Source organism: Macrobrachium nipponense, chromosome 29, assembly GCF_015104395.2.
Source record: "Macrobrachium nipponense isolate FS-2020 chromosome 29, ASM1510439v2, whole genome shotgun sequence".
NCBI classification, from domain to species: domain Eukaryota; kingdom Metazoa; phylum Arthropoda; class Malacostraca; order Decapoda; family Palaemonidae; genus Macrobrachium; species Macrobrachium nipponense.
Window position 1 is genome coordinate 35409151 of NC_061092.1, and position 25119 is coordinate 35434269.

A 25119-nucleotide genomic window follows, 5' to 3' on the forward strand; every position below is an offset into this window, starting at 1 on the left:
TATTATTATCATTTTTTTTTTGTTTTGAAAGGAATAGACGTTCTTTTATACATGTTCTATTAAAAAGAATGGCGCCGTCACTGGAAGTGATTTTATACAAGGTCTTTTCAATTAGACCTTATATAAAATCAGTGCCATTGATGCCGTTCTTTTTAAGAGAGCATATTATTATTATTATTATTATTATTATTATTATTATTATTATTATTATTATGGGAAAAGCTAAAGAGTGCCTTAGGCCGTGTAACAAACTTCCCTAAAATAGAATGTCGTATATGAACCAAGAGAGGGTAGAAAGAGAAGACAGTAATTCATAAACAGACAACTGAAGGGAAATCAAACTAACCGATAAATACGTGTAAAAAGTACGTGTAAACAACAAAGCATTACCCAATAAGTAACTTTCATGAAAGAAATGAGTTGATGGATCTCCTTCGGGCTATAAAGGCCACATGATTCCGGAACCGCAAATATTATTATTATTATTATTATTATTATTATTATTATTATTATTATTATTATTATTATTATTATATTTTAGAACCCTTCATTTAAGCATAATTTATTGAATTTGATTGCTGCTACAATGCTAATCAGCTTAAAGTAATCTTTTTCTGAGCTGATACAGATCTTCATATATTGCCCCAGTGCTCTGTTTTCGATGTTGACGCAGTCCTCTATGCTTATTATTATTATTATTATTATTATTATTATTATTATTATTATTATTATTATTATTATTATTATTATTATTATTATTATTATAACATCATACACAGCGCTTGCTTTAGGGAATATCTAGAGTTTTATTTTTAAATATACATTCCCATACTAATCTATGGTTTGTTTGTAAGGTTTTTTACGTTCCATGGAACCAGTGGTTATCCATCAATGGGACCAACGGCTCTACGTGACTTCCGAACCACGTCGAGAGTGAACTTCTAACACCAGAAATACACATCTCTAAACCCTTAGTGGAATGCCCGAGAATCGAACTGGCGGCCACCGAGGTGGTACGCCAACACCATACCGACCACGCCACTGAGGCGCTATACTAATCTGTGGATTTGTTTCTCCATTATTATTATTATTATTATTATTATTATTATTATTATTATTATTATTATTGAAAATACAAGGGCTAATTCGACACTAATGCACTTGTAGCCCAGACCCGGAGAAAGCAAGAATAGGGTGAAATATATTGGAAGTGTCAGTTTCTAGAGTTGAATCAGATTCAGGATCTATCGAAAAGGTTCTGCTCCCTTGAAGGGAATGTTTTAGTGATCAAAAAGTCATTAAATATATCAATGAAGAACCTAAATTGGCTGATCAGTCTTGTTTTGAATATAAGGAGCCTTATAGTTGACAAAATCACAAACTGAACTGACGCTGTACGTGAGGTGCACTGTAGGCATCATTTAGGTTCTTTGCAGCGTTACTTCGGCCCCTGGGTGCAGCCTCTTTCATTCCTTTAACTGTACTCCCGTTCATATTCTACTACTCGCATCTGACTTTCCACTCTCTCTAACAATTGCTTCACAGTGCAACTGCGAGGTTTTCCTCATGTTACACCCTGTCAATTTCAATTTCAGTGCTGAATGACCTCTTGGGCCCCAGCGCATGGCCTTTATCCTAAATTTCATATTCCATTTCCAAACTGAACTGAAATATAGTCTGGAGTATGTGAACTATATTAGCCGTTATATAAAGATATATTAGTTTGCCTTAGTAAACAGGTTGAGTCAGTGACCTGTAAAGCAGCATGTAGCAAGTTGGCAGTTTTCACTGTATCAGTTTAATGTATCCTTTTAAGCATTCTCCTTGGACACTCGTTCTCGTGTCGTGATCGTGTATCGAATTCTGATTTTTAAACTTGAGCATAGTACTTTGCATGCAGCAAGTTAAAAGTTTGCACAAAAAGACTGAGTAAAAATTTAACAATTATTTAAAAATCATGCAAATGCATTATCTCAAACACGCCATTTTGTAACTACATAACCAGACTGTATTATCGACGTCAAAAACGTTGGCAGCAAATTTTGTTTATCATAATTTTTTACGGGACGTAGCGTTTGTACTAGGATCGATTCAATACCACACCCTCCCGCCCCCCCCCCAAAAAAAAAAGGGGGGGGGTTAGGGTGGACGGGGAGGGGCGTCGAACCAGTGACAAATGGACTTACAGGGAAAGGAGGAAGGATTTTTAGTAGTCATCTCTCATTTTTGGGTCTAAAGATAGACGGCATTTTTGGCACCGCCGTATCCCTTCTGCCATTAGTCTTCTCTGTCAACTTTTTCCTTACCAGATGGGTAAGCTCTCTCTCTCAATCTTCTCTCTCTCTCTCTCTCTCTCTCTCTCTCTCTCTCTCTCAGAATACCTCTGTTTTGGATGTATGACTTTGTCCTTATCCGATGGGTAAGATTCTCTCTCTCTCTCTCTCTCTCTCTCTCTCTCTCTCTCTCAGAATGCCTCTTGTGGACGTCTAATGATAATAACCGCCTGCGAATGACTCCTGCAAAAGTCAAAGAAAGAAACCGTTTATCTGCAATCTTGCAGAACTTTCTTCTTGGTTATATTAATTGACCTTGACCACCTTCCCCCCTTCGCCATCCCTGTGCCCTCAGATTATAGTAGCATTCAGCTTATTGTCTTCCCCTTAACCTCCTCCCCCGTTCCCCCAAGCCCAACCCCCCTCTCTCTTCTTCCTTTCTATCCTCTTCTTCCTCTCTTTCCTTTCCTTTCCTCGCTGTGACCACACCCTCTGCACGCCACGAGACTGGGTATAATCATCTCCCCAAGCATCGGAGTCACGAACTGTACACGTGTTTCGGCACGAGTGCAGCTGATTGTATAGTTATCCCATGTTACGTATTATGTTTATATATATATATATATATATATATATATATATATATATATATATATATATATATATATATATATATGTGTGTGTATATAACATATACATATACAAGTACATACGAATTTTTATCACATCACCTTTGTTCTTAAACATGACTCTTCTTCTTTCCCCCGTTATCCACAAGGGGGTCGGTTGCCAGATGTGCCTTTCCTCACAACATCAGGCATGGTTTATTGTTTGGTAAAGGGATTTTTACGACCACATGCCCTTGCTGTCATCAGCCAAAGTTACTCGCGGTGGGCCTAGCCTTTGACTAAATAGTCCACCTGCAAGACAGCATTTCCACAGTTAGTTGGCGGGTGGGGGGCCTAGGCCTTTTAATGAAAAACGAGTAGACTGCAAGACCAAGCAGTTTCCACGGTTATTGGCGGTGGGCCTTAGCCATTTTACTAAAAAGTAAGGACTGCAAGGGCAGCTGAGTTTCCACAGTTTATTGGCGGTGGGCCCTTAGCCTTTTACCTAAAAAAAGTAATACTGCGAAGTACAGCAGTTTTACCACAGTTTTATTGGCGGTGGGCGTAGCCTTTTAATGAAATAGTAAGACTGCGAAGACAGCATTTCCACAGTTTTGGCGGTGGTCCCTAGCCTTTTAATGAAAAAGTAAGACTGCAATGCAGCAGTTTTCCGCAATTAGTGGCGTGGTCCTGCCTTTTACTAAAAAGTAAGACTGCACCGGGCAGCAGTATCCCACAGTGTATTGGCTGTTGGCCTAGCCTTTTACTGAATAAGTAATCTGCAGGCACAGTTTTTCCGCAATTATTTGGCAGTGTGCCTAGCCTTTTACTAGAAAGTAAGACTGGCAAGGCAGCGTTTCCACAGTTGACGTTGGCCGGAAGCCTTTTATGGGAAAAGTAAACCTGCAAGGCCATTTCAGTTTTCGCCGCATTTAAAAATTGCAGTGGGCCTAGCCTTTTACTAAGAAATAAGACGCAAGGCAGCATTTCCAACAGTTTTATTGGGCCGGTGCCTAGCCTTTTAATGCAAAAAGTTAATTGGACTGGCAAGCGCGTTTCCGGCCAATTATTGGCCCAGTGGGTTTGGCCTAGCCTTTTAAAAATTACTAAAAAGTGACTGCAAGGCAGCAGTTTCGCCAAGGTTATTGGCGGTGGCCTAGCCTTGTTTTAATCAAAAGTTAAGACCGCGGCGCAGTTTCCACAGTTATTGGCGGTTGGGCCTAGCCTTTTAATAAAAAGTAAAGACTTGCAAGCAGCAGTTTCCACAGTTATGGCGTGGGCTTAATCCTTTTAAATGGAAAAGAGTAAAGGACTGCAGCAGCATTTCCAGCAGTTATTGGCGGTGTACGGGCCTAGCCTTTTAATGGAAAAAGTTAAGACTGCCAAGGCAGCAGTTTCCACAGTTATTGGCGGTGGGCGCCCCTCATCCTTTTACTAAAAAAAAAGTAATTGACTGAAATTCACCGGAAGCAGTTTTTCCACATTATTTGGCGGTGGCCTTAGCCTTTTAATGAAAAAAGTAAGACTGCAAGGCAGCAGTTTCCGCAATTATGGCAGTGGCCTAGCCTTTTACTAAAAGTAAGACTGAAGGCAGCAGTTTTCCACAGTTATGGCCGGTGGGCCTGCCTTTACTAGAAAGTAAGACGCAAGCAGGCAGTTTCCACCATTATTGGCGGGGGCCTAGCCTTTTACTAAAAAGTAAGACGCAAGCAGCAGTTTCCCAAGTTATTGCGGTGGGCCTAGCCTTTTTACTAAAAAAGTAAGACTGCAAGGCAGCAGTTTTCCACAGTTATGGCGGTGGGCCTAGCCTTTTATGAAAAAGTAAGACTGCAAGGCAGCAGTTTCCGCCAATTATTGGCAGTGGGCCTAAGCTTTACTAAAAAAAGTAAGAACTAAGCAAAGGCAGCAAGTTTGCCACAGTTATTGGCGGTCCTTAGGGCCTAGCCTTTTACTAAGAAAAAGTAAGACTGCAAGGCAGCAGTTCCACAATTATTGGCGGTGGGACTAAGCCTTACCTAAAAATTAAGACTAGCAAAGGAGAGTTTTTTCCACGTTATTCCGGGCGGGTGGGGCCTAGCCCTTTTACTAAAAAAGTAAGACTGCAAGGCAGCAGTTTCCACAGTTATTGGCGGTGGGGCCGGAGCCTTTTCTTATGCAAAAAGTAAGGACTGCAAGGCAGCAGTTTCCGCAATTATTGGCAGTGGGCCTAGCCTTACTAAAAAAGTAAGACCTGAAGGGCAGGCAGTTTTTCCAAACAGTTATTGGCGGTGGGCCTGGCCTTTAATTGAAAAAGAAGACTTGCAAGGCAGCAGTTTTGCCCAATTAATTTGGCAGGGGCCTAGCCTTTTACTAAAAAGTAAGACTGCAAGGCAGCAGTTTCCACAGTTATTGGCGGTGGGCCTAGCCTTTTAATGAAAAAGTAAGACTGCAAGGCAGCAGTTTCCGCAATTATTGGCAGTGGGCCTAGCCTTTTCTAAAAAGTAAGACTGCAAGGCAGCAGTTTCCACAGTTATTGGCGGTGGGCCTAGCCTTTCACTAAAAATTAAGACCGCAAGGCAGCAGTTTCCACAGTTATTGGCGATTGGCCAAGCCTTTTACTAAAACAATACGACTGCAAGGTAGCAGCTGTCCTTTTAGTCGCCTTTGATGACACGCAGGACCTACGGTGGTAGTATTCATAAACCCCTACCGCAGGGTAGTGGTTCATAAATATGCATTAAGCTAAAAATGTCCTTTAAGATCCAGTTCGCTGTAACTCGGAATTAATATAGTTTCATATAATGTTAACTGAAGGGGCAATTTTTAGTTGATAAGAATTTCGCCCTCTCGTGGATTCGAACCAGCGCACAGATTAGGAACAGGAATTCAGTGACGTCACTGATATCTCCTCTGTCCGCTGGTTCGAATCCATGAGTGGACGAAAGTATTATCAACTAAAAAAAATTCCCCTTCGGTTAACATATAATGAAACTATATTTATTTCAAGGTAGAGCCAGTTGGATATTAAAGGACATTTGTGGCTTAATGTACACATATTTATAAATACATACATACATATATATATATATATATATATATATATATATATATATATATATATATAATATATATATATATATATATATACTATATTATATACACATACACGTAGTTTCGCAAATTCTAAACAAAGTTTTAATTAAGGAGCTTGAAGACTATTTCGCAGCCACAGAATAGTTTTATTTATTTATTTTTATTTATTTATTTTTTATTTTTTGTTTTTGTTTCTCTCTGGTGCTCCCCCATACGCCATGGACTGCTCTATTAGTCATCACGCATCGTTTCCATCCTGTATCGATCCTGTAGCCGTGACATTCCCCCTCCATAACACACACACATGTCTTTTAAACAGCGATTCATCTTGCTTGTGCCTCGCCTCGCACAGCTATCAGAAAATGTGATTTCCCTTTCAGTATACGTGTCGTTAACCGCGATTTTATCAGTTGCGCCGTTCGTTAATCATCGTTATGCAGTGGATGTGGATGTAAATTAGAACCCAATTAAATAAGGTGTGTGGATGTATGCCTTACTACTAATGGCTGTGCGTATTTATGAGTAGGGTTTAAAAACCATTGGCATTTCTTGTAAACTAAAAATTAGATAAGTAGTCGGTACCATTTTGTGACCAAACCAGATAATTAATACCATTTTGTGACCAAAAATACTTAGTACCATTTTGTGACCATACAATTAAATCAATAACATTTTGTGACCAAACAATTAAATTAATAACATTTTGTTACAAAAAAATTAGTACCATTTTGTGACAAAACAATTAAATTAGTGCCATTTTATGAAAAAATAAAATTAGTACCATTTTGTGACCAAACAATAAAATTAGTAATATTTTGTGAAAAGTAATTAGTACCATTTTGTGATTAAACAATGAAATTAGTACCATTTTGTGACCAAAACCAAAAAATTAATGCCATATGGTGACCAAACAATAAAATTAGTACCATATTGTTACCAAACAAAAAAAATTCTTACCATTTTATGACCAAACAATAAATTAGTACCATTTTGTGCTCAAACAATTAAATTCTTACCATTTTATGACCAAACAATGAAAACATTAGTTGGTATCATTTTGTCACCAACAGGAAAAAAAAGTAGTCGATACCACTTTGTGAAAAATAAAAATTAGTCGGGACCATTTTGTGAAAAAAAAAAAATTAAATGGTACCATTTTGTGAAAAAAAAATGGTTGGTATCATTTTGTGGCAAAAAAAAAAAGTACCAGTTTGTGACCTAAAGAAAAAATTAATCTTTACATTCTTGTGACCAAATCAAAATAAATAAGTCTCTCATTTTATGACCAACAGAGAAAATTAGGCGGTATCATTTTGGAACCAAAAAAATGAAAATAATTAGTCGGTAGCATTTTATGACAAAAAAATAATAAAATAAAATAAAAACTAGTCGATACGATTTTGTGTCCAAAAAAAACAAAACTAGTCGGAATTATTTTTAGCAGAAAAAAAGAAGATAAAAAGTTACAAATTTGTCAATGTCATGCTTTACTGATGCTTAATCATTGTTGTATTGCGCAACTGAGACCGCAGCTCAAGGCCGGAGTCAGAAAGAATGCCTGGGCCATTGTTCTGGTTAAGGCCCCCTAGATACTTTTGTTATTTGCATAAGGCAGTCACAAATAGAGCCCGAATTAGGGTGGACGAGTGTCACTACATATACTCGTATCCCTTCGCTCTAGTTACAGCTGGTGTGATGGTAAGGCACGGGAAGTATACTTGAGTAGCAAACCTGGGGCGTCATTTGGAGGTAAATGACTCGTTCCAAGTCCTTCTTCTTCTTGGCATTCATTGTCTAGACAGCAGAAACGTCTTTTGAAACTGCTCGATATGCACATATATAAGTATGGCGCTCAGAGGAGGCTGGGCGCAGGTGTTTATAGTAAGCGTGAAAGATTTGCCCAGGTGTTAGCGCACGCGAAACTGGAGATGATACCTCGTGAGTGGCAAGAAATACTTGGCATAGTGTATCAGTGATTGTGGTGAAGACGTGGCGGTGCTTCAGGTAGTTGCTTTTTTTGCAATATTTCTTAATGAACGTGTAAGATTTGGCACTTGAGATCCGTAACATGCTTCTGTGTTTGAATCATACCGACCTTGTGATATCCTCGCTGCTTCCCCGTTACAAGTCCAGGTGGCATTCATTTGAATAGATATTTAGATGTTTTAATAGACATTTGATAGTATATATGTAGATGTTTAATATATATATATATATATATATATATATATATATATATATATATATATATATATGTGTGTGTGTGTGTGTGTGTGTGTGTGTGTGTGTGTGTGTAAATAGATATTTTCCATTTTTAGTTTTTTGTAAAAGGAAACTGTTGTGCCGGTTTTGTCTGCCCGTCCCCATTTTCTTCTTTTCCGTTCACATTTTTTCCGTCCGTCCTCAGATCTTAAAAACTACTGAGGTTAGAGGGCTGCAAATTGGTATGTTGATCATTCACCCTCCAATCATCAAGCATACCAAATTGCAGCCCTCTACGTAGCCATAGTATTTTTTAAAAATTTTTTTAAGGTTAAAGTTAGCCATAATCGTGCTTCTGGCAACTACATAGGACAGGCCACCACCAGGCAGTGGTTAAAGTTTCATAGGCCGCGGCTCGTACAGCATTGTACCGAGACCACCGATAGATAGACCTATTTTATAGCTGCTGTACAGTCAAGTTAGATATATCTTAGTTTAACCAGACCACTGAACTGGTTAACAGCTCTCCTAGGGCTGGCTCGAAAGATTAGATATTTTTACGGGGCCAGGAACCAATTGGTTACCAAGCAACAGGACCTACAGCTTATTGTGGGATCCAAACCACCTTATATCGAGAAATGAATTTCTAATCACCAGAAATAAATTCCTCTGATTCCACGGTGGCAGAGCAGCGAATCGAACTCGCGACTACCGAATCGGTAGGCGAGGATTCAACCCACCCGTCCAACGAGGCGCCAGCTGCTGTTCGGAAAACTCGATTGCGCCGAAGGACTTACTTGTTATTCGCAACATTCAACGACCAGGACGTTGTTTCAAGACATTTCAAGAATCTTCTTTATTGTTGTTATGCCGCTTCTTACTGTATATCTTGTATGATGTCACCTAATTTTTATCTGTTAAAAAATGCTAGTTTACTATAAGCGATATGTCATTTGTATTGTGACTATCGCCAATTTCTTTTTTATTGTCTCTTTTATTTTCCCTTTATCCCATTTAGGGATCTTATTCTCTAGAGGTTTCTTTGCATTTTGGTGATAGTCCTTTCTGCTTGTCCCATTTGACGGTTTGATAGTTCAAGTTTTTCAACTAAGTGAAAATAATAGTATTGCTTTGTATATATATATATATATATATATATATATATATATATATATATATATCTATTATATATATATATATATATATATATATATATATATACTATATATATATATTATATATATATATAGATATATATATATATATATCATATATATATATAGACAGACATACGTACAAGCACACATATATATAGTATCTTATATATATTGGTCACTTTTACCTGATATATATTTAGCATTGATTAGCCACATTGCCCTGTGAACATCTCCATTTCTTAACATTTTGGAAACGCTTGTCACTACGAAGCCTGGAACTAAATTAAGAAAGAAATTCCTTTTTTTTCGGATGCCCGGCCGGGTATTCAATTTCAGGTCCGGGCTATGAGAAGAGGAAACGATAATTACCTGACCTAGAAGAAAGCTATAAATGTATCCTCCGCTCAGACGTACTTATATCTGTCGAATCCAGATGCATATATTAGCTTACTGCTCTTTATATCTGTAGAATCTACTGGTCACTTTTTACCAGATGCATATGTTGTATTGATTAGTCCCAGTGTCGTCTTATTTCTCGATTTCTTCACTGTTTGCGTAGTGAGTTTTTATTTTGAATTTCTCACAACTAAATGATGGTCGACACATTCTTGAAGTACGAAAACTGCAAAGAAATCTAAATGAAGTTCATCACCCCTCCAACGGGGATTAGGACTTACATAAAAAAAAGTGAGAGGGAGCGTCTCAGTGGCGTCATCGGTATTGGTATTGGCCTGCCACCTTGGTGGCCGCGAGTTCGATTCTCGGGCATTCCATTGAGGTGTGAGAGGTGCGTATACCTGCTGATAGAAGTTCACTCTCGACGTGGTTCGGAAGTCAAGTAAAGCCGTTGGTCCCGTTGCTGAATAACCACTGGTTCCATGCAACGTGAAAACACCATATCATCTAATAAAAAAGGAGGTGGGTGAGTTGTTGGGAGGGGACCAGTTTAAACAGTTCGAAAAACGCAGGAGAAGACGGAGGGAACTGTACATTCTGAAAGTGAATCGTCTATGCTTGTGTTGGGGGTGTTCTGGGGCCTTGGTTCACACAACATACTCCGATAGACTGGTAAGCGCTGTGCGTATAACGAGCTCACCAGATGTGCTGCATGTTTGCTTTCACACGTACAAACGGACGAGGTGCTGTGAGAGCATAAACAGCGAGACAAATGAGACCAAAACTCGCCACTTTGCAGCGCTGTTGGAAGTTGTGAGCCCACCTTTGATAGGGATTGACACTGTGACCTTTCTGCATTGTTCGACCTCGGTTTTGGCGTACTCTCTCTCTCTCTCTCTCTCTCTCTCTCTCTCTCTCTCTCTCTCTCTCTCTCTCTCTCTCTCTCTCTCTCTGCACGTAACCCTGTGACCTTTCTTTAGAGTTGGCCGGAAATTTAACCGTTCTTTTTTGCATACTGTTCATTTCGTTGAAATAAAAGTGGACAGGAAGGAAATAATTGAATGAAGTTATATTTCATGGATGTATGCAAATTATATAAGGTACGGTTCGGGTTAACGTGTGGATTCTTTTTGCAAATCTTTTCTAGTGCGATTAATTTCATGCCTGAAAAAATACTGAAAGTTGGTTCTTAGGTGCTTTGGAGGTAACGCATGCATAGTCTACAAACTGAATTATATGAGATTTTTCTCCTTTTTCGGGTGGGCCACTATAGTAGATTCACATGAACCGTGCATCTCATGTCTAGGCCAGTCCCTTACGACGCTCCTGATTGGCTGTTGATAAGCCAATCACAGGGCTAGAAACTATCAGTCTCTCGAGAGAGTTACATAGGCAGGATGTATGTTCCATCTCTCCTGAGGTATACGTCTTTCAAAAGTATCCCTCAGGAGAGGTGGAACATACATCCTGCCTTTGTAACTCTCTCGAGAGACTGAAAGTTTCCAGCCCTGTGATTGGCTTATCAACAGCCAATCAGGAGCGTCGTAAGGGACTGGCCTAGACATGTGAATCTACTATAGTAGTTTTCATGTTCGTTTTTACACTTTGGCGGTCGAACCGAAGGCCGGGTTGTGTCCCCTGAAACCTAGTTCGTTTTTCCAACCTGGGTTACGTTCAACCAATCAGGTCTTGGTGGAGATTACTTTTCTGTGCCCTTTTCATCGGTCTTCTTAAGGAGGTGCATTCAAGAACTGCCTATACACTGTTTACTGCCACCTCTTTCAGATTTTTGTTGCACCCGTCAAGAAAGACCTTCTGGAGACCGTGAAGTCTTAAGCCGTTCGATTTTTCGTTGCATTTTCGTCTGACATTGTCTTGAAACTGTAGAATGTTTTGCTTTCTTTTGTGCTTTCAGTCAAATGGTAATTTTCATTTCAGGAGGCTGGTCTTTTGCAGGAAGCTTTCACATGTATTACATATTAGTTCCCGGGCAGTAGGAGATAAGAGGAAATATTCTATTGGTAGCTAATTTCATTTCTCGTTTGAAGGATCCGTGATAGACTAAGGTCGTGTTTTCCTCCCGTATGCTTCAAATGCATAAAGAAATGGTCATTTTCTAGAATATATAGTCATATACGTCGCCCTCTGTGACCCTTATTGGCACGCCTCCATTATAGAAAAAAAGCAATCAATCTGCCAGTCATACTTGGCATTGACATTTTGTTAAACAAGACTACTGAGAGATCATATCAAATATATTCTTTTAATGAGCAGATGTTATATTGCAAAAACTGCACGTAACATCATCCGCTTGAAAATGTCGGACTTTCGGGTTCACGAAATTACCGGAAATGGTTCCTCGTTCGTGGGTGCTGTTTAGAATTTGTTTTTCAACGATGTATATATATTATATATATATATATATATATATATATATATATATATATATATATATACAAATTTTTTTTTTTTGGGGGGGGAACGGTCACGGTCTTTGACGTTGAATTAGGTCGTGGCAAATTTTTAAAAGCAAACACCAAAGAAAGATGGCATATCTTTGTTCGTTAAACTTGAACTGTCTTTTTTAATATTCGTAAAAGAAATTGCCGATTGTTTTCCCTGTTGTCGTAACTATTAGTGAACAGAGCAAGTGCAGATAAACCTAACGGAAACCCATGTATCGTAATCTCTCGCGAGATGTACCAATTAGGCATTTTTAAACAATAGAGATGGATTTTTCTGATCCATAGACTGACAGGACGCAACGGAGTAGCCGTATCCGCCCCAATATCCGTCAGAGAATGTTGGCAAGCAACGACAGCAACAACTGATGGGTTCTCGTACTATCACAGGGGAAAAAGAACAAAAGGAGCAACAACAGTGACAAAGAAACAACATCGAACCACAAGCGTCCAGGTTCGTTCTAGAGGAAAGGGAAACAACAGAGATTGGAGCTTTCTGATCCATAGACCGATGGAACGCAACTAGGTAGCCGTATCTGCCCCAAAATCTGGTGGAGAATATTGGCAAGCAAAAGCAACAAAGCAACAACAGCAGATAGTTTCTCGTACCAACGAAGGGAAAACAACACAAACAATAACAACAACAGTGGAAAAATAAACGACACTGAGCGGCAAAAGCGTCCAGGTGCATTCTGGGGGAAAGGAAAGCCTCTGATCAGGTACACTATTCAAATGATAGCGGTGTGGTATGGGTGATTAGGGAATAGCCTACTGGTAGGGAAGGGTGGATTGATTGTCCGCCGGTACAATACGCCGAGTACCGCTGGGACACATTTTTCTTCTCTTCCTTCTTCTTCTTCTTCTTCTTCTTCTTCTTGTGCAGTGGAACCATTCACACGAACATTGATTCCGGGGAAATCTGTCGCTCATCCTCCATTCATAGCGCGTAAAGAGCAAGGTATTCTCCGAAGAGTATAATATGTGCTCCGAATGCTGGCGTTAGTCTTACAACTTTTTTTTATTTTTTTTCGTGTATAGGTTCCTATAGAGTTCATCGGAAAGTATTTGTGCGGAAAGCCGACTTGATATTCAATGAGACTATCCGAGCGTTATGCGGCTGTAGAATTTTAAATTTGAATGTAGTAAATCATCACTGATTTATGATTGATTTTTAGAGGGCCAATTGGCAATGGAAGATTCGTCATTAGTATTATTATTTTTTTTCTCTCTCTCTCTCTATCACAGTCCTCCGATTCGACTGGGTGGTATTTATAGTGTGGGGTTCTGGGTTGCATCCTGCCTCCTTAGGAGTCCATAACTTTTCTTACTATGTGCGCCGTTTCTAGGATCACACTCTTCTGCATGAGTCCTGGAGCTACTCCAGCCTCTAGTTTTTCTAGATTCTTTTTCAGGGATCTTGGGATCGTGCCTAGTGTTCCTATGATTATGTAGCCATTGCCATGTGTCATCGCTGGCTGGTTCTTTAGTCTGTCTCATGTATTGTCCGTGCATTGGTTTGTTGTGCCAGTCCTCTGTTCTGTTTGTCATTCTCCTGTCTCTGTATATTTCTGGGTCTTCGTCTACTTTTATTAGTCCTTCTTCCCATGCACTCTTTAGCCACTCGTCTTCACTGGTTTTCAGATATTGCCCCAGTGCTCTGTTCTCGATGTTGACGCAGTCCTCTATACTTAGTAATCCCCTCCCTCCTTCCTTTCGTGTTATGTATAGTCTGTCCGTGTTTGCTCTTGGGTGTAGTGCTTTGTGTATTGTCATATGTTTCCTGGTATTCTGATCAATGCTGCGCAGTTCTGCCTTCGTCCATTCCACTATTCCTGCGCTGTATCTGATTACTGGCACTGCCCATGTGTTTATGGCTTTTATCATATTTCCAGCGTTGAGTTTTGACTTGAGTATCGCCTTGAGTCTCTGCATATATTCTTTCCTGATCGTGTCCTTCATCTCTTGGTGTTTTATGTCCCCTCCTTCCATTATTCCCAGGTATTTGTATCCAGTCTCATCTATGTGCTTGATGTTGCTCCCATCTGGTAGCTTTATCCCTTCAGTTCTCGTTATTTTGCCTTTTTGTATGTTGACTAAGGCGCATTTTTCTATTCCAAAGTCCATCCTGATGTCCCTAGATACATTCCTTACAGTCTGGATTAGGGTATCTATTTCCTTGATGCTCTTACCATACAGCTTGATGTCGTCCATGAACATCAGATGGTTGATTCTGTTGCCTCTTTTCTTGAGTTGGTACCCGGCATCTATCTTCTGCAGTACTTTCGTCATGGGAATCATGGCTACTTCGAAGAGTAGTGGGGACAGTGAGTCACCCTGGAAGATCCCTCTCCTGATATTAACCTCTGCTAGTCTTATTCCAGAGCTTGTAAGTATTGTATTCCAGTTACGCATTGTATTTTTGAGGAAGCTGATGGTGTTTTCCTCTGCCCCATATATTTTCAGGCATTCTATTAGCCATGTGTGTTATATCATGTCGAAGGCTTTCTTATAGTCTATCCATGCCATGCTTAGGTTGGTTTTCCTTCTCCTACTGTTCTTCATTACCATTTTGTCTATCAGGAGCTGGTCTTTTGTGCCCCTACACTTCCTTCTGCAGCCTTTCTGTTGGTGGGGGATGGTGTTTGTCTCCTCTAGGTAGTTGTATAGCCTTTCACTGATGATACCTGTTAGTAACTTCCACATTATTGGTAGGCAGGTGATAGGCCTGTAGTTACTGGCTATATTTGCCTTACTCTTGTCTTTTTGTACTAAAGATGTTCTTCCTGTGGTCATCCATTTGGGCGCATGGTGATTTGAGATACAATGCTGGAGTTGTTCTGTATTATTATTATTATTATTATTTTATTTTATTTTTTATTTTTTGCTCTATCACAGTCCTCTAATTCGACTGGGTGGTATTTATAGTGTGGGGTTCCGGGTTGCATCCTGCCTCCTTAGGAGTCCATCACTTTTCTTACTAGGTGCGCCGTTTCTAGGATCACACTCTTCTGCATGAGTCCTGGAGTTACTTCAGCCTCTAGTTTTTCCAGATTCCTTTTCAGGGATCTTGGGATCATGCCTAGTGTTGCTATGATTATGGGTTCAATTTCCACTGGCATATCCCATATCCTTCTTATTTCTATTTTCAGGTCTTGATACTTATCCATTTTTTCCCTCTCTTTCTCTTCAACTCTGGTGTCCCATGGTATTGCGACATCAATGAGTGATACTTTCTTCTTGACTTTGTCAATCAAAGATTGGTCGATTTGCACGTATCACCCTATCTGTTCTGATACCATAGTCCCAGAGGATCTTTGCCTGATCGTTTTCTATCACTCTTTCAGGTTGGTGTTCGTACCACTTATTACTACAAGGTAGCTGGTGTTTCTTGCACAGGCTCCAGTGGAGGGCTTTTGCTACTGAATCATGCCTCTTTTTGTACTGGTTCTGTGCAAGCGCCGGACATTTGCTTGCTATGTGGTTTATGGTTTCATTTTTCGTATTGCACTTCCTACATATGGGAGAGATGTTATTTCCATCTATCGTTCTTTGAACATATCTGGTTCTTAGGACCTGATCTTGTGCCGCTGTTATCATTCCTTCAGTTTCCTTCTTTAGCTCTCCCCTCAGTAGCCATTGCCACGTATCATCGCTGGTTAGTTCTTTAGTCTGTCTCATGTATTGTCGGTGCATTGGTTTGTTATGCCAGTCCTCTGTTCTGTTTGTCTTTCTCCTGTCTGTATATTTCTGGGTCTTCGTCTACTTTTATCAGTCCTTCTTCCCATGCACTCTTGAGCCACTCGTCTTCACTGGTCTTCAGATATTGCCCCAGTGCTCCGTTCTCGATGTTGATGCAGTCCTCTACGCTTAGTTGCTTAGTAGTCCCCTCCCTCCTTCCTTTCGTGTTATGTATAGTCTGTCCGTATTTGCTCTTGGGTGTAGTGCTTTGTGTATTGTCATATGTTTCCTCGTTTTCTGGTCTATGCTGCGAAGTTGCCTTCGTCCATTCCACTATTCTTGCGCTGTATCTGATTACTGGCACTGCCCATGTGTTTATGGCTTTTATCATATTTCCAGCGTTGAGTTTTGACTTGAGTATCGCCTTGAGTCTCTGCATATATTCTTTCCTGATCGTGTCCATCATCTCTTGGTGTTTTATATCCCCTCCCATTATTCCCAGGTATTTGTATCCCGACTCATCTATGTATTTGATGTTGTTTTCATCTGGTAGCTTTATCCCTTCAGTCCTTGTTACTTTGCCCTTTTGTATGTTGACTAAGGCGCATTTTTCTATTCCAAACTCCATCCTGATGTCCCCAGATACAATCCTTACTGTCTGGATTAGGGTATCTATTTCCTTGATGCTCTTACCATACAGCTTGATGTCGTCCATGAACATCAGATGGTTGATTCTGCTGCCTCTTTTCTTGAGTTGGTACCCAGCATCCATCTTCTGCAGTACTTTTGTCATGGGAATCATGGCTACTACGAAGAGTAGTGGGGACAGCGAGTCGCCCTGGAAGATCCCTCTCCTGATATTAACCTCTGCTAGTCTTATTCCAGTGCTTGCAAGTATTGTATTCCAGTTGCGCATTGTATTTTTGAGGAAGCTGATGGTGTTTTCCTCTGCCCCATATATTTTCAGGCATTCTATTAGCCATGTGTGTTGTATCATGTCGAAGGCTTTCTTATAGTCTACCCATGCCATGCTTAGGTTGGTTTTCCTTCTCTTACTGTTCTTCATTACCATTTTGTCTATCAGGAGCTGGTCTTTTGTGCCCCTACACTTCCTTCTGCAGCCTTTCTGTTGGTGGGGGATGGTGTTTGTCTCCTCTAGGTAGTTGTATAGCCTTTCACTGATGATACCTGTTAGTAACTTCCACATTATTGGTAGGCAGGTGATAGGCCTGTAGTTACTGGCTATATTTCCCTTACTCTTGTCTTTTTGTACTAAGGATGTTCTTCCTGTGGTCATCCATTTGGGCGCATGGTGATTTGAGATACAATGCTGGAGTTGTTCTGCTATTCTTGGGTGTAGGGCCTTGAAGTTTTTGAGCCAGTATCCATGGCCTTCATCGAGACCTGGGGCTTTCCAGTTGGGCATTTTCTTTAGTTGGTGTCTGACTGTGTCTGTCGTGATGTCAGAGAATCTTTGTTTTATTCTCCCTGTTTCTTCGGCCTTGACTTCCTGGAGCCGTGTTGCATGTTTGTTGTGTGATACGGGATTGCTCCATATGTTTTCCCAGAGTCTCTTACTTGATTATTATTATTATTATTATTATTATTATTATTATTATTATTTAACCAAATATGGGATTCCACTTGAGGCTCCTTCGCCCGGCCCCAAGGATTTTCTCCCTTAAATGCTGCATGAAATTTTGAGGAAGACAAAGTTAGGGAAGCTGGACAGCCGGAAACGAGGATACCACAGGGCACGGATGAAAAGTACATGGGCGGGAAACATTCCTGTTCCTTCCCGCTCACAGTTGGACGTTCAAGGCCCAGTGTAGGCTTTAACCTTCATTTCCTATGGGGATTTTAACCTAGAAAGTCAAGCCATTTAGGTAGGGTCACCATGATCGTAAATCTCTGAGTGATTAATCATAATAATATTATTGTTATATAACACAACATTTCAGAAGTACATAAAATACTGAATATTATGTTTAGACAGGAATTGCATTAGATAACCATAGGATAATAGATTTTATGCATACATTTCGAGATAAATGCGTACATATTAGTAGCTAAGTATAAGATATGACACTGGAAGCATTACTTAAAGGTCTGTGCAGAGTCCCTTCGCCCGCAGTTGCAACCTTTTTCATTCCTTTTACTGTACCTCCGTTCATAATCACTTTCTTCCATGTGACTTTCCTCCTTCTCTAACAATTGTTTCATAGTGCAACTGCTAGGTTTTCCTACTATTACACCTTTCAGATATTACTGTCAATTTCCCTTTCAGCACTGAATGACCTTATAGGCCCGAGCGCTTGGCCTTTGCCTAAATTCTATTGTATTTTATAAGATAATATAGATTTTTACACGTACTTCAAAATAGATACTTACACATAAGTACCTATCTTGTTGAATGAGTCCTTTCAAATCTGAGACATGTAATTGCCGAGTTTCCAACGAAAGTGCACGAACAGTCTTCCATTTCCACGTTGACTGATTAGTTTAGATTAATCTGGCGTTATGCCAGCACGGGCTCTTGTCTATTGGTAAAGCGTTGCAGGTGTTAAGAGGCTTGATGTGGACCTGTGGAATCTATCACTACCAACTTAGAATTCTGGGTCTTTAGGTAAGCTGAGTTTTGTCTTGATTAAGAGGTCGAACTTGAGGGTCTTAGGACTGGGAGAGAGATGATGAGAGAGGGGGTTGGGGAGGAGAGGGTGGCAAGGGGCGGCCGGGTAGGGAGAGTCATTTCCATTTAGGTGGCACTGAATCGGTGGGTTTAAATTTAAGTCGACAGGGAAACTCCAGCTGAGGTACATGACTCAGTTTTCAGCTGCGCTGTGATCTTTGAAAACGAAAGTGGTGGTTCTTTCTGTTGATTTTTTATTTTTACTTTTATTTCAGATTATTTTTATAATAGATTTAACCGTAGAAACATCGATTGTATAATATATATATATATATATATATATATATATATATATATATATATATATATATGGTATATACATATATATACGTAATTGTTTGCATGTATGTATTAGTTGATGTTTTAAGCATGCAAATATATATATATATATATATATATATATATATATATATATATATATATATATATATTATTAATATATATTATATATATATAGTGTGTGTGTGTGTGTGTGTGTGTGCGTGTGTGCGTGCTTAGAAACATCAACTAATACATACATACACACAATTACGTATATATATGTATATACCTATATATATATATATATATATATATATATATATTATATATATATATATTATATATATATTTGTGTGTATGTATTATTTGATGTCTCTAAACAGAAAAATATATAATCTATATATATTTATATACACATGATACATACATACATTTTTGTATGTATGTATTAGATCACGAAATTTAGAAAGCGTGATGCTGTGTATTAATAAAGGTAATGCTACGGAGGAAAGTGAAAAAACGAGAAGTGCCGAGATCTTTCGGTCTCAACGACCCTTTACTATATATCCACCTTGCTGTGGCATTACCTTGATATATATATATACTATATATATATTATATATTATACATATATCTATATATATTATAGATATACTTAAATTATATATATATATATAGTTCCAGTGTGTGTAACATATGTATATGTTTACAAGCATTCATATAATTACGATAATTACGTCAGTTTGTTTACGTTCGAGAACAACACCCAAACGCCCACACATCAAAATTAAAGGTGAATTACCACAGTCCTCGATGCCGAATGAACCACACTAACCCCGTATTTTCTCTGTGGATTATTCTCTTTCTTCTTTCCCCCCCTCTTTGTTATTCCAGGCACTCGATAACATTTCGCTGGCACCAAACTTACCTTTACCCAGCCTCCAGTTCTGGGAAGCTTCCAGGTATAGTTTTACCTCTCCCGCGGGACCAAAGTTTAACTGCCGAGGCTTACTTCCGAGTACCATGTGTCAAAACAGATCCCCCGTGGCGAGGACACTACTGCCTGCCTGGCTCCGCGTTTGGTTTTCGTTTTTTCCCCGCGAAGATCTTCCTCTTGTTTTCACGTTTATCTTTGGTCATTTGAAAATCACGTACGGTGGATTTTTTTTTTCAATTCTACTTTCCTGCCTTCAATGAATGCCACCTAACAGTGTTCCTTCTACGATCTCTCGTAATTTAAAGTTTATATTCGGGGAACTGTCGTGTAAGCTGAACTTTGAAGGGAGAGGAATGATAGGGATTATAACGTCTTATGCTCTCGTATCCGAAATATAATCAGACAAAAATATGTAACAGCGGGTTAAAGTTCTCATATCTTTGTTGTTGTCTTCTTCAAGATTCATTTAGTGGGTAGCTGCTAAAGAGCTGTATTGTTGTGGAGATACTATATTATTATTATTATTATTATTATTATTATTATTATTATTATTATTATTATTATTATTATTATTATTATTATTATTATTATATATTTGAAATAAGCCAATTGTTATTTGGTAAAGGCTTGAAGAAGAATTAACTTGGAATACAATCTTCCTCAGAATGGACTGCCGATGCATGTTAGAAAAGATAACAGGAGAAAATAAAGGAAACTTATTTTTTTCTTGGGCATCATATATAGTGGTGCTTTGTGGTCTCTGTAGTATACAGTCTCTCCATCTATGCCCGATTAGCCTATTATTTAGTTTTCTTTTCGATATATATTATTATAATATTATGTATCCTTTTAAATACGCAACACTAGACAAAAATTTAGTTGCCAGGAACGCCGCAGTTGCAACGCCAGAAGGATTGCCAAACGGAAAATCAATCACCACTCAAGTTCATCCATTGGATATTTCTCGTTTTGCGTACATAAATGCGTTGGAAATTGTTGCGAGGACTTTTAGTTTTCTGTAAAATAAAATGATTGAAATGGCATTATCTGTCCGTCCGCACTTTTTCTGTCCGCCCTCAGATCTTAAAAACTACTGAGGCTAGAGGTGTGCGAATTGGAATGTCGATCATCCATCCTCCAAACATCAAACGTACCAAATTGCACCCCTCTAGCCTGAGTAGTTTTTATTTTATTCCTTTAAGCTTCAAGTTAGCCTTGATCGTGCCTCTGGAACAGCAACAACACAAGGCCACCACGGCCGGCAGAGAGTTTCATGGGTTGTGGCTGAGAAGATTCAACTGCGTCGAAATTTTACTAGTTTACATCGCCTGCGCTTTCAGCTTCTGCAAAGGATGTATAGTCAGCTCGCTTTGGGAAATAAACTTTCTGTGCTCCGAGTTCCCTCGATTCGTGATTGCTTGGTTCAGGTGCAAATCTTCCCGAGCAGTTTACGCAAAAGTAGTTGCCAGTAACATAAAGTGTACAATTCGAGGCCACGTCGATTTTGCTTAAATGGTCTTTCTTGGTTGTTTGGAGAGAGAGAGAGAGAGAGAGAGAGAGAGAGAGAAAGTCGTGGTTATTGTGAGTGTGTAGATATATATATATATATATATATATATATATATATATATATATATATATATATATATATATATATCGAGCTACAAATGTACTTTGATATCTAATTTGCTCTACCTCGGAATTAATATATTTTCATATATGTTTAACCGAAGGGGAATTTATTTGGCGATAATAGAATTGCCGGCCGACGGGCACGAACCATCGACATCTTCAATTCCAGGACTGGCAGTGAAGCCTTAGCCCACCCCGCCACCGCAAGAGGATATAAGTTTATGCCGCCTCCCATCTCAAATACCTGCCGCGCTCAGGTATTTTTTGTTTTGGAGACTGCATCAAACCCACCTCGTCCTCGGTAGCGTTGTAGTGCTTTTGCCCGCACATAGCCATTATATAAGTCATATCACATTACCGTGATTCATATACATATAACAAGCTATTATTGCCGAATTAATTCCCCTTCGGTTAAACATATGAAAATATATTAATTCCGAGGTAGAGCGAATTAGATATTAAAGGACATTTGTAGCTCGATATATGTGTATGAATCACGGTAATGTGATATGACTTTTATATATATATATATATATATATATATATATATTCATACCATACATACATATATACCTATATATATATATATATATATATATAGTATATATATATATATATACACACATACACTTACATACATACATACATTTATATATATATATATATATATATATATATATTATAGAGAGAGAGAGAGAGGAGAGACGAGAGAGAGAGAGAGAGAGAGATGGGGATTGTGTATTGTTGTGGTCCCTTGTCCCTTTTCTTTCTCGTCTGACTTCAAGTTCCCCCCCCCCCCCTCTTATTTTTTAAAGACCCAGAAACAATATAGGCTTCAGCAAACGAGAGAGAGAGAGAGAGGGGGGGGGGGGGATCATTGTAGTGTTTTGTGTTGTCAGGCCTTTCCTTTCTCGTTGGGATTAAAATCCTTTTTTATGTTAATTTGAAGAACCAGAAACTTCAGAGAGAGAGAGAGAGAGAGAGAGAGGAGAGAAGAGAGAGAGAGAGAGAGAGAGAGAGAGACCTAGCTATGGTTCTTCGTCGTTGTGTATTTATGTCTTCAGCATAATTTGCAAAAATAAAAAAAAAATAAAAAAACTTATCTTTTGGACTGAAAGAAATGATGAATTTTGTCTCTAAAGGCAGGGAAGACTATAAGAATTGGGGGTGGAATGAGGATTAATGCAATAAAAATACCTTTTTCACCTCGCGAGATACGGGGAGAACAAAAGAATAATATAACAATATTCAGATTTTTTTTTATACTCATTTCGTCCTCATATCTTTGTGGAAATAAAAAAGAAAAAAAAAAATATCTGTTTACCTTGACCTCTTGTATTCACTCAAATACTCAGGTGGCACTTGGGTAACATTGTGGCCCATTGCTAGTGTCCAGTCTGATTCTTCCCTTAACCCACCTCTCCTCCAACAGTTCAAATTTCCCCCTGCCTCCAGTAGTCCAACTGTAAGGGTAAAATTTCCTATAACTGTTCCCTGGAATACCCATGAGCCCCCCCCGCTCTCTCTCTCTCTCTCTCTCTCTCTCTCTCTCTCTCTCTCTCTCTCTCTCACACACACACAAACAATTCTCCCTTCTCTTCCTTGTATTGCTCATCAGCCCTCCTCTCTCTCTCTCTCTCATGCACACACACACACACACACACAAAATTCTCCCTTCCTTCTCTTCCTTGTATTGCTCATCAGCCCTCGCCCCACTCTCTCTCTCTCTCTCTCTCTCTCTCTCTCTCTCTCTCTCTCTCTCTCTCTCTGAGAATTGACCATTCCCCGAAGGCTTAAGTTGCTCCGATGACTAATACCAACTGGCTGTGTGAGATGAAACACTAATTTATCAAGGGCTTTCCTAAATGATCAGACCCGAACTCGTTATCCAGTTCAAAGAAATGGAATAAAATGATGTGGAGATAATTCGTTCCACAGAGATGGGTCCCGTGGGCGCTTGTGGGTGGACAGTGTGGGACGGGCGGCTGGCTGGTTGGTCCTCTTAGATATGCTTTTGGAGTTTTCTTCATGGGATTTCATGGAGAAGAAAAAATTTCCAGGAGAGAAATTGAGAGAAAATGTGTGATTTGTCGAGGAACGTAATTCAAATGCGAGATTTGTGGAATCTGTGCGATTTGGCAGCCTGATGATTATTATGAAATAACCAAAATATGATTAGCGGAAGTATAATTCAAATGTGAAATTTGAAGGAAAAGGAAAAAGACACGATTCAGTAACTGAAACCAGTAAAGAAAAAGCTCGATTTCATCAGAAATAGAGAAAAAATGCATATAAAGAAGAAATTCTATTTTACATTGAAAACATGTTTGCAATTAGAAAAAAAGAAATAAAAAACATTTCTAAGACCTCGGACTGAGTAAAAGCGGTTCATCTTTCCTTGTATGAGAGGAAATGAATGAAAGTAGGTTAGTTTTGTTCAAATAAGTTAGATAGTTTCAAATACACTATATTGTGAAGTGGTTTAGGCCACACAAACGTTATTCTTCTAAGGGCCTTTATTATGTACTACGTAAGGCGCACACAGTAGGCAGTATTGCTGTTAACAAGAAATCCAGAAAGATGTAAAGCTATTCATGCTGATTACAGAAAAGGGCAATTGACCTAATGCATGCTAAATGATTTTAAGGCGACTATAATAACGCTATTAATAACAATTACTGTCAGAGGAAAATGGCGCTAGTAATTATGAAGTGGATGGAGAACGGCCAATAGTTATCCTTTTATTTTTATAAGTCGGCAGAAGCCTGTTTGGATACTGTGTTAGTCTTCATAACGATCCCAGCATGTAGATTCATTCAGAATGTGTAGATTACTTTATGTCATCTTTGTATTTTCTTGCTGTTGTTCTTTTCTGTATTTTCTTTTATTGATGTATCTTTCCATCTTGAACTTTTCTTTTCACGTGTTAGTAGTATTTCTTTCTTGTTTAGAGCATTCATGTAAATTTTAATCCACTATCATTTGAGTGTTTTGAATTCAGTAATAATAATAATAATAATAATAATAATAATAATAATAATAATAATAATAATAATAATAATATGATCAAATGAACATTCCAGTACATGTTTGAAAATGTAAGTTTTTTGGTCCTCTCTCGGTGTAATGTGCATGAAAACAGCACTTGTTTCCTAGTATGCTTCCCTGACTCGTATTGATTGCCAGATGTTTTTGGAACACGGTGTCTTTGAGTTTATGGCTAAGTTTAATATTACTTTATAAATACCTGTTTATTGTTATGAATTCAGTATGCATAATTTTTTCCCAGGGCTTGACGATGGTGAAATAATGACCAAGTGACCTATCATCGTACATTCACCGTCTTATTAAGGCCACATCCTGCGGCTAGAGTCATGGAGGCTGCTGAAGGTATGAAATCTACTTGTAAATTATTATGTAACCAGTGGCGTCCAGTAGTACATATAGACATTTATGGTTCCACTCCTTGAGGTGCAAGAAACACCAAAAACTAAATCTTTGCAGCTGTAAGTACTACTCGCAATACATTGCTAGCTGTACACAAGCTGCTATATAATCTATAGGTTAAACATATACCTTATCTGTAGTATTATTTATGCCTTTCAAAGGTTTGTTTACTGCCCGTTATGTTTTCCTTTTCCGGTATTACTTTAACAGTTCTGTAACATACTTTGCTTAACGATTGCTTACCAATATGTCATGCTATGAACTAGATCTATGGGATATTTATTTCTTGTGTAAAGTGCATTTTG

At 38.8% G+C, this 25119-nt stretch overlaps 1 protein-coding gene across 7 annotated transcripts in view; it reads left to right on the plus strand.

Moving 5' to 3' along the window:
* Positions 1 to 25119, plus strand: part of LOC135206235 (solute carrier family 49 member 4 homolog) — a 280975-nt gene that overhangs the window by 231578 nt on the left and 24278 nt on the right. For 4 of the 7 annotated variants that reach the window (XM_064237603.1, XM_064237609.1, XM_064237605.1 and 1 more), the window contains one exon: positions 24657 to 24757. In XM_064237603.1, the coding sequence (XP_064093673.1) occupies positions 24742 to 24757 (16 nt within the window). In that variant the 5' untranslated portion in view covers positions 24657 to 24741. Of the gene's footprint in view, positions 1 to 7508; positions 7703 to 7938; positions 7958 to 24656; positions 24758 to 25119 lie in introns of those variants that run through there. The other 3 variants (XM_064237604.1, XM_064237606.1, XM_064237608.1) reach the window with 3 other exon arrangements.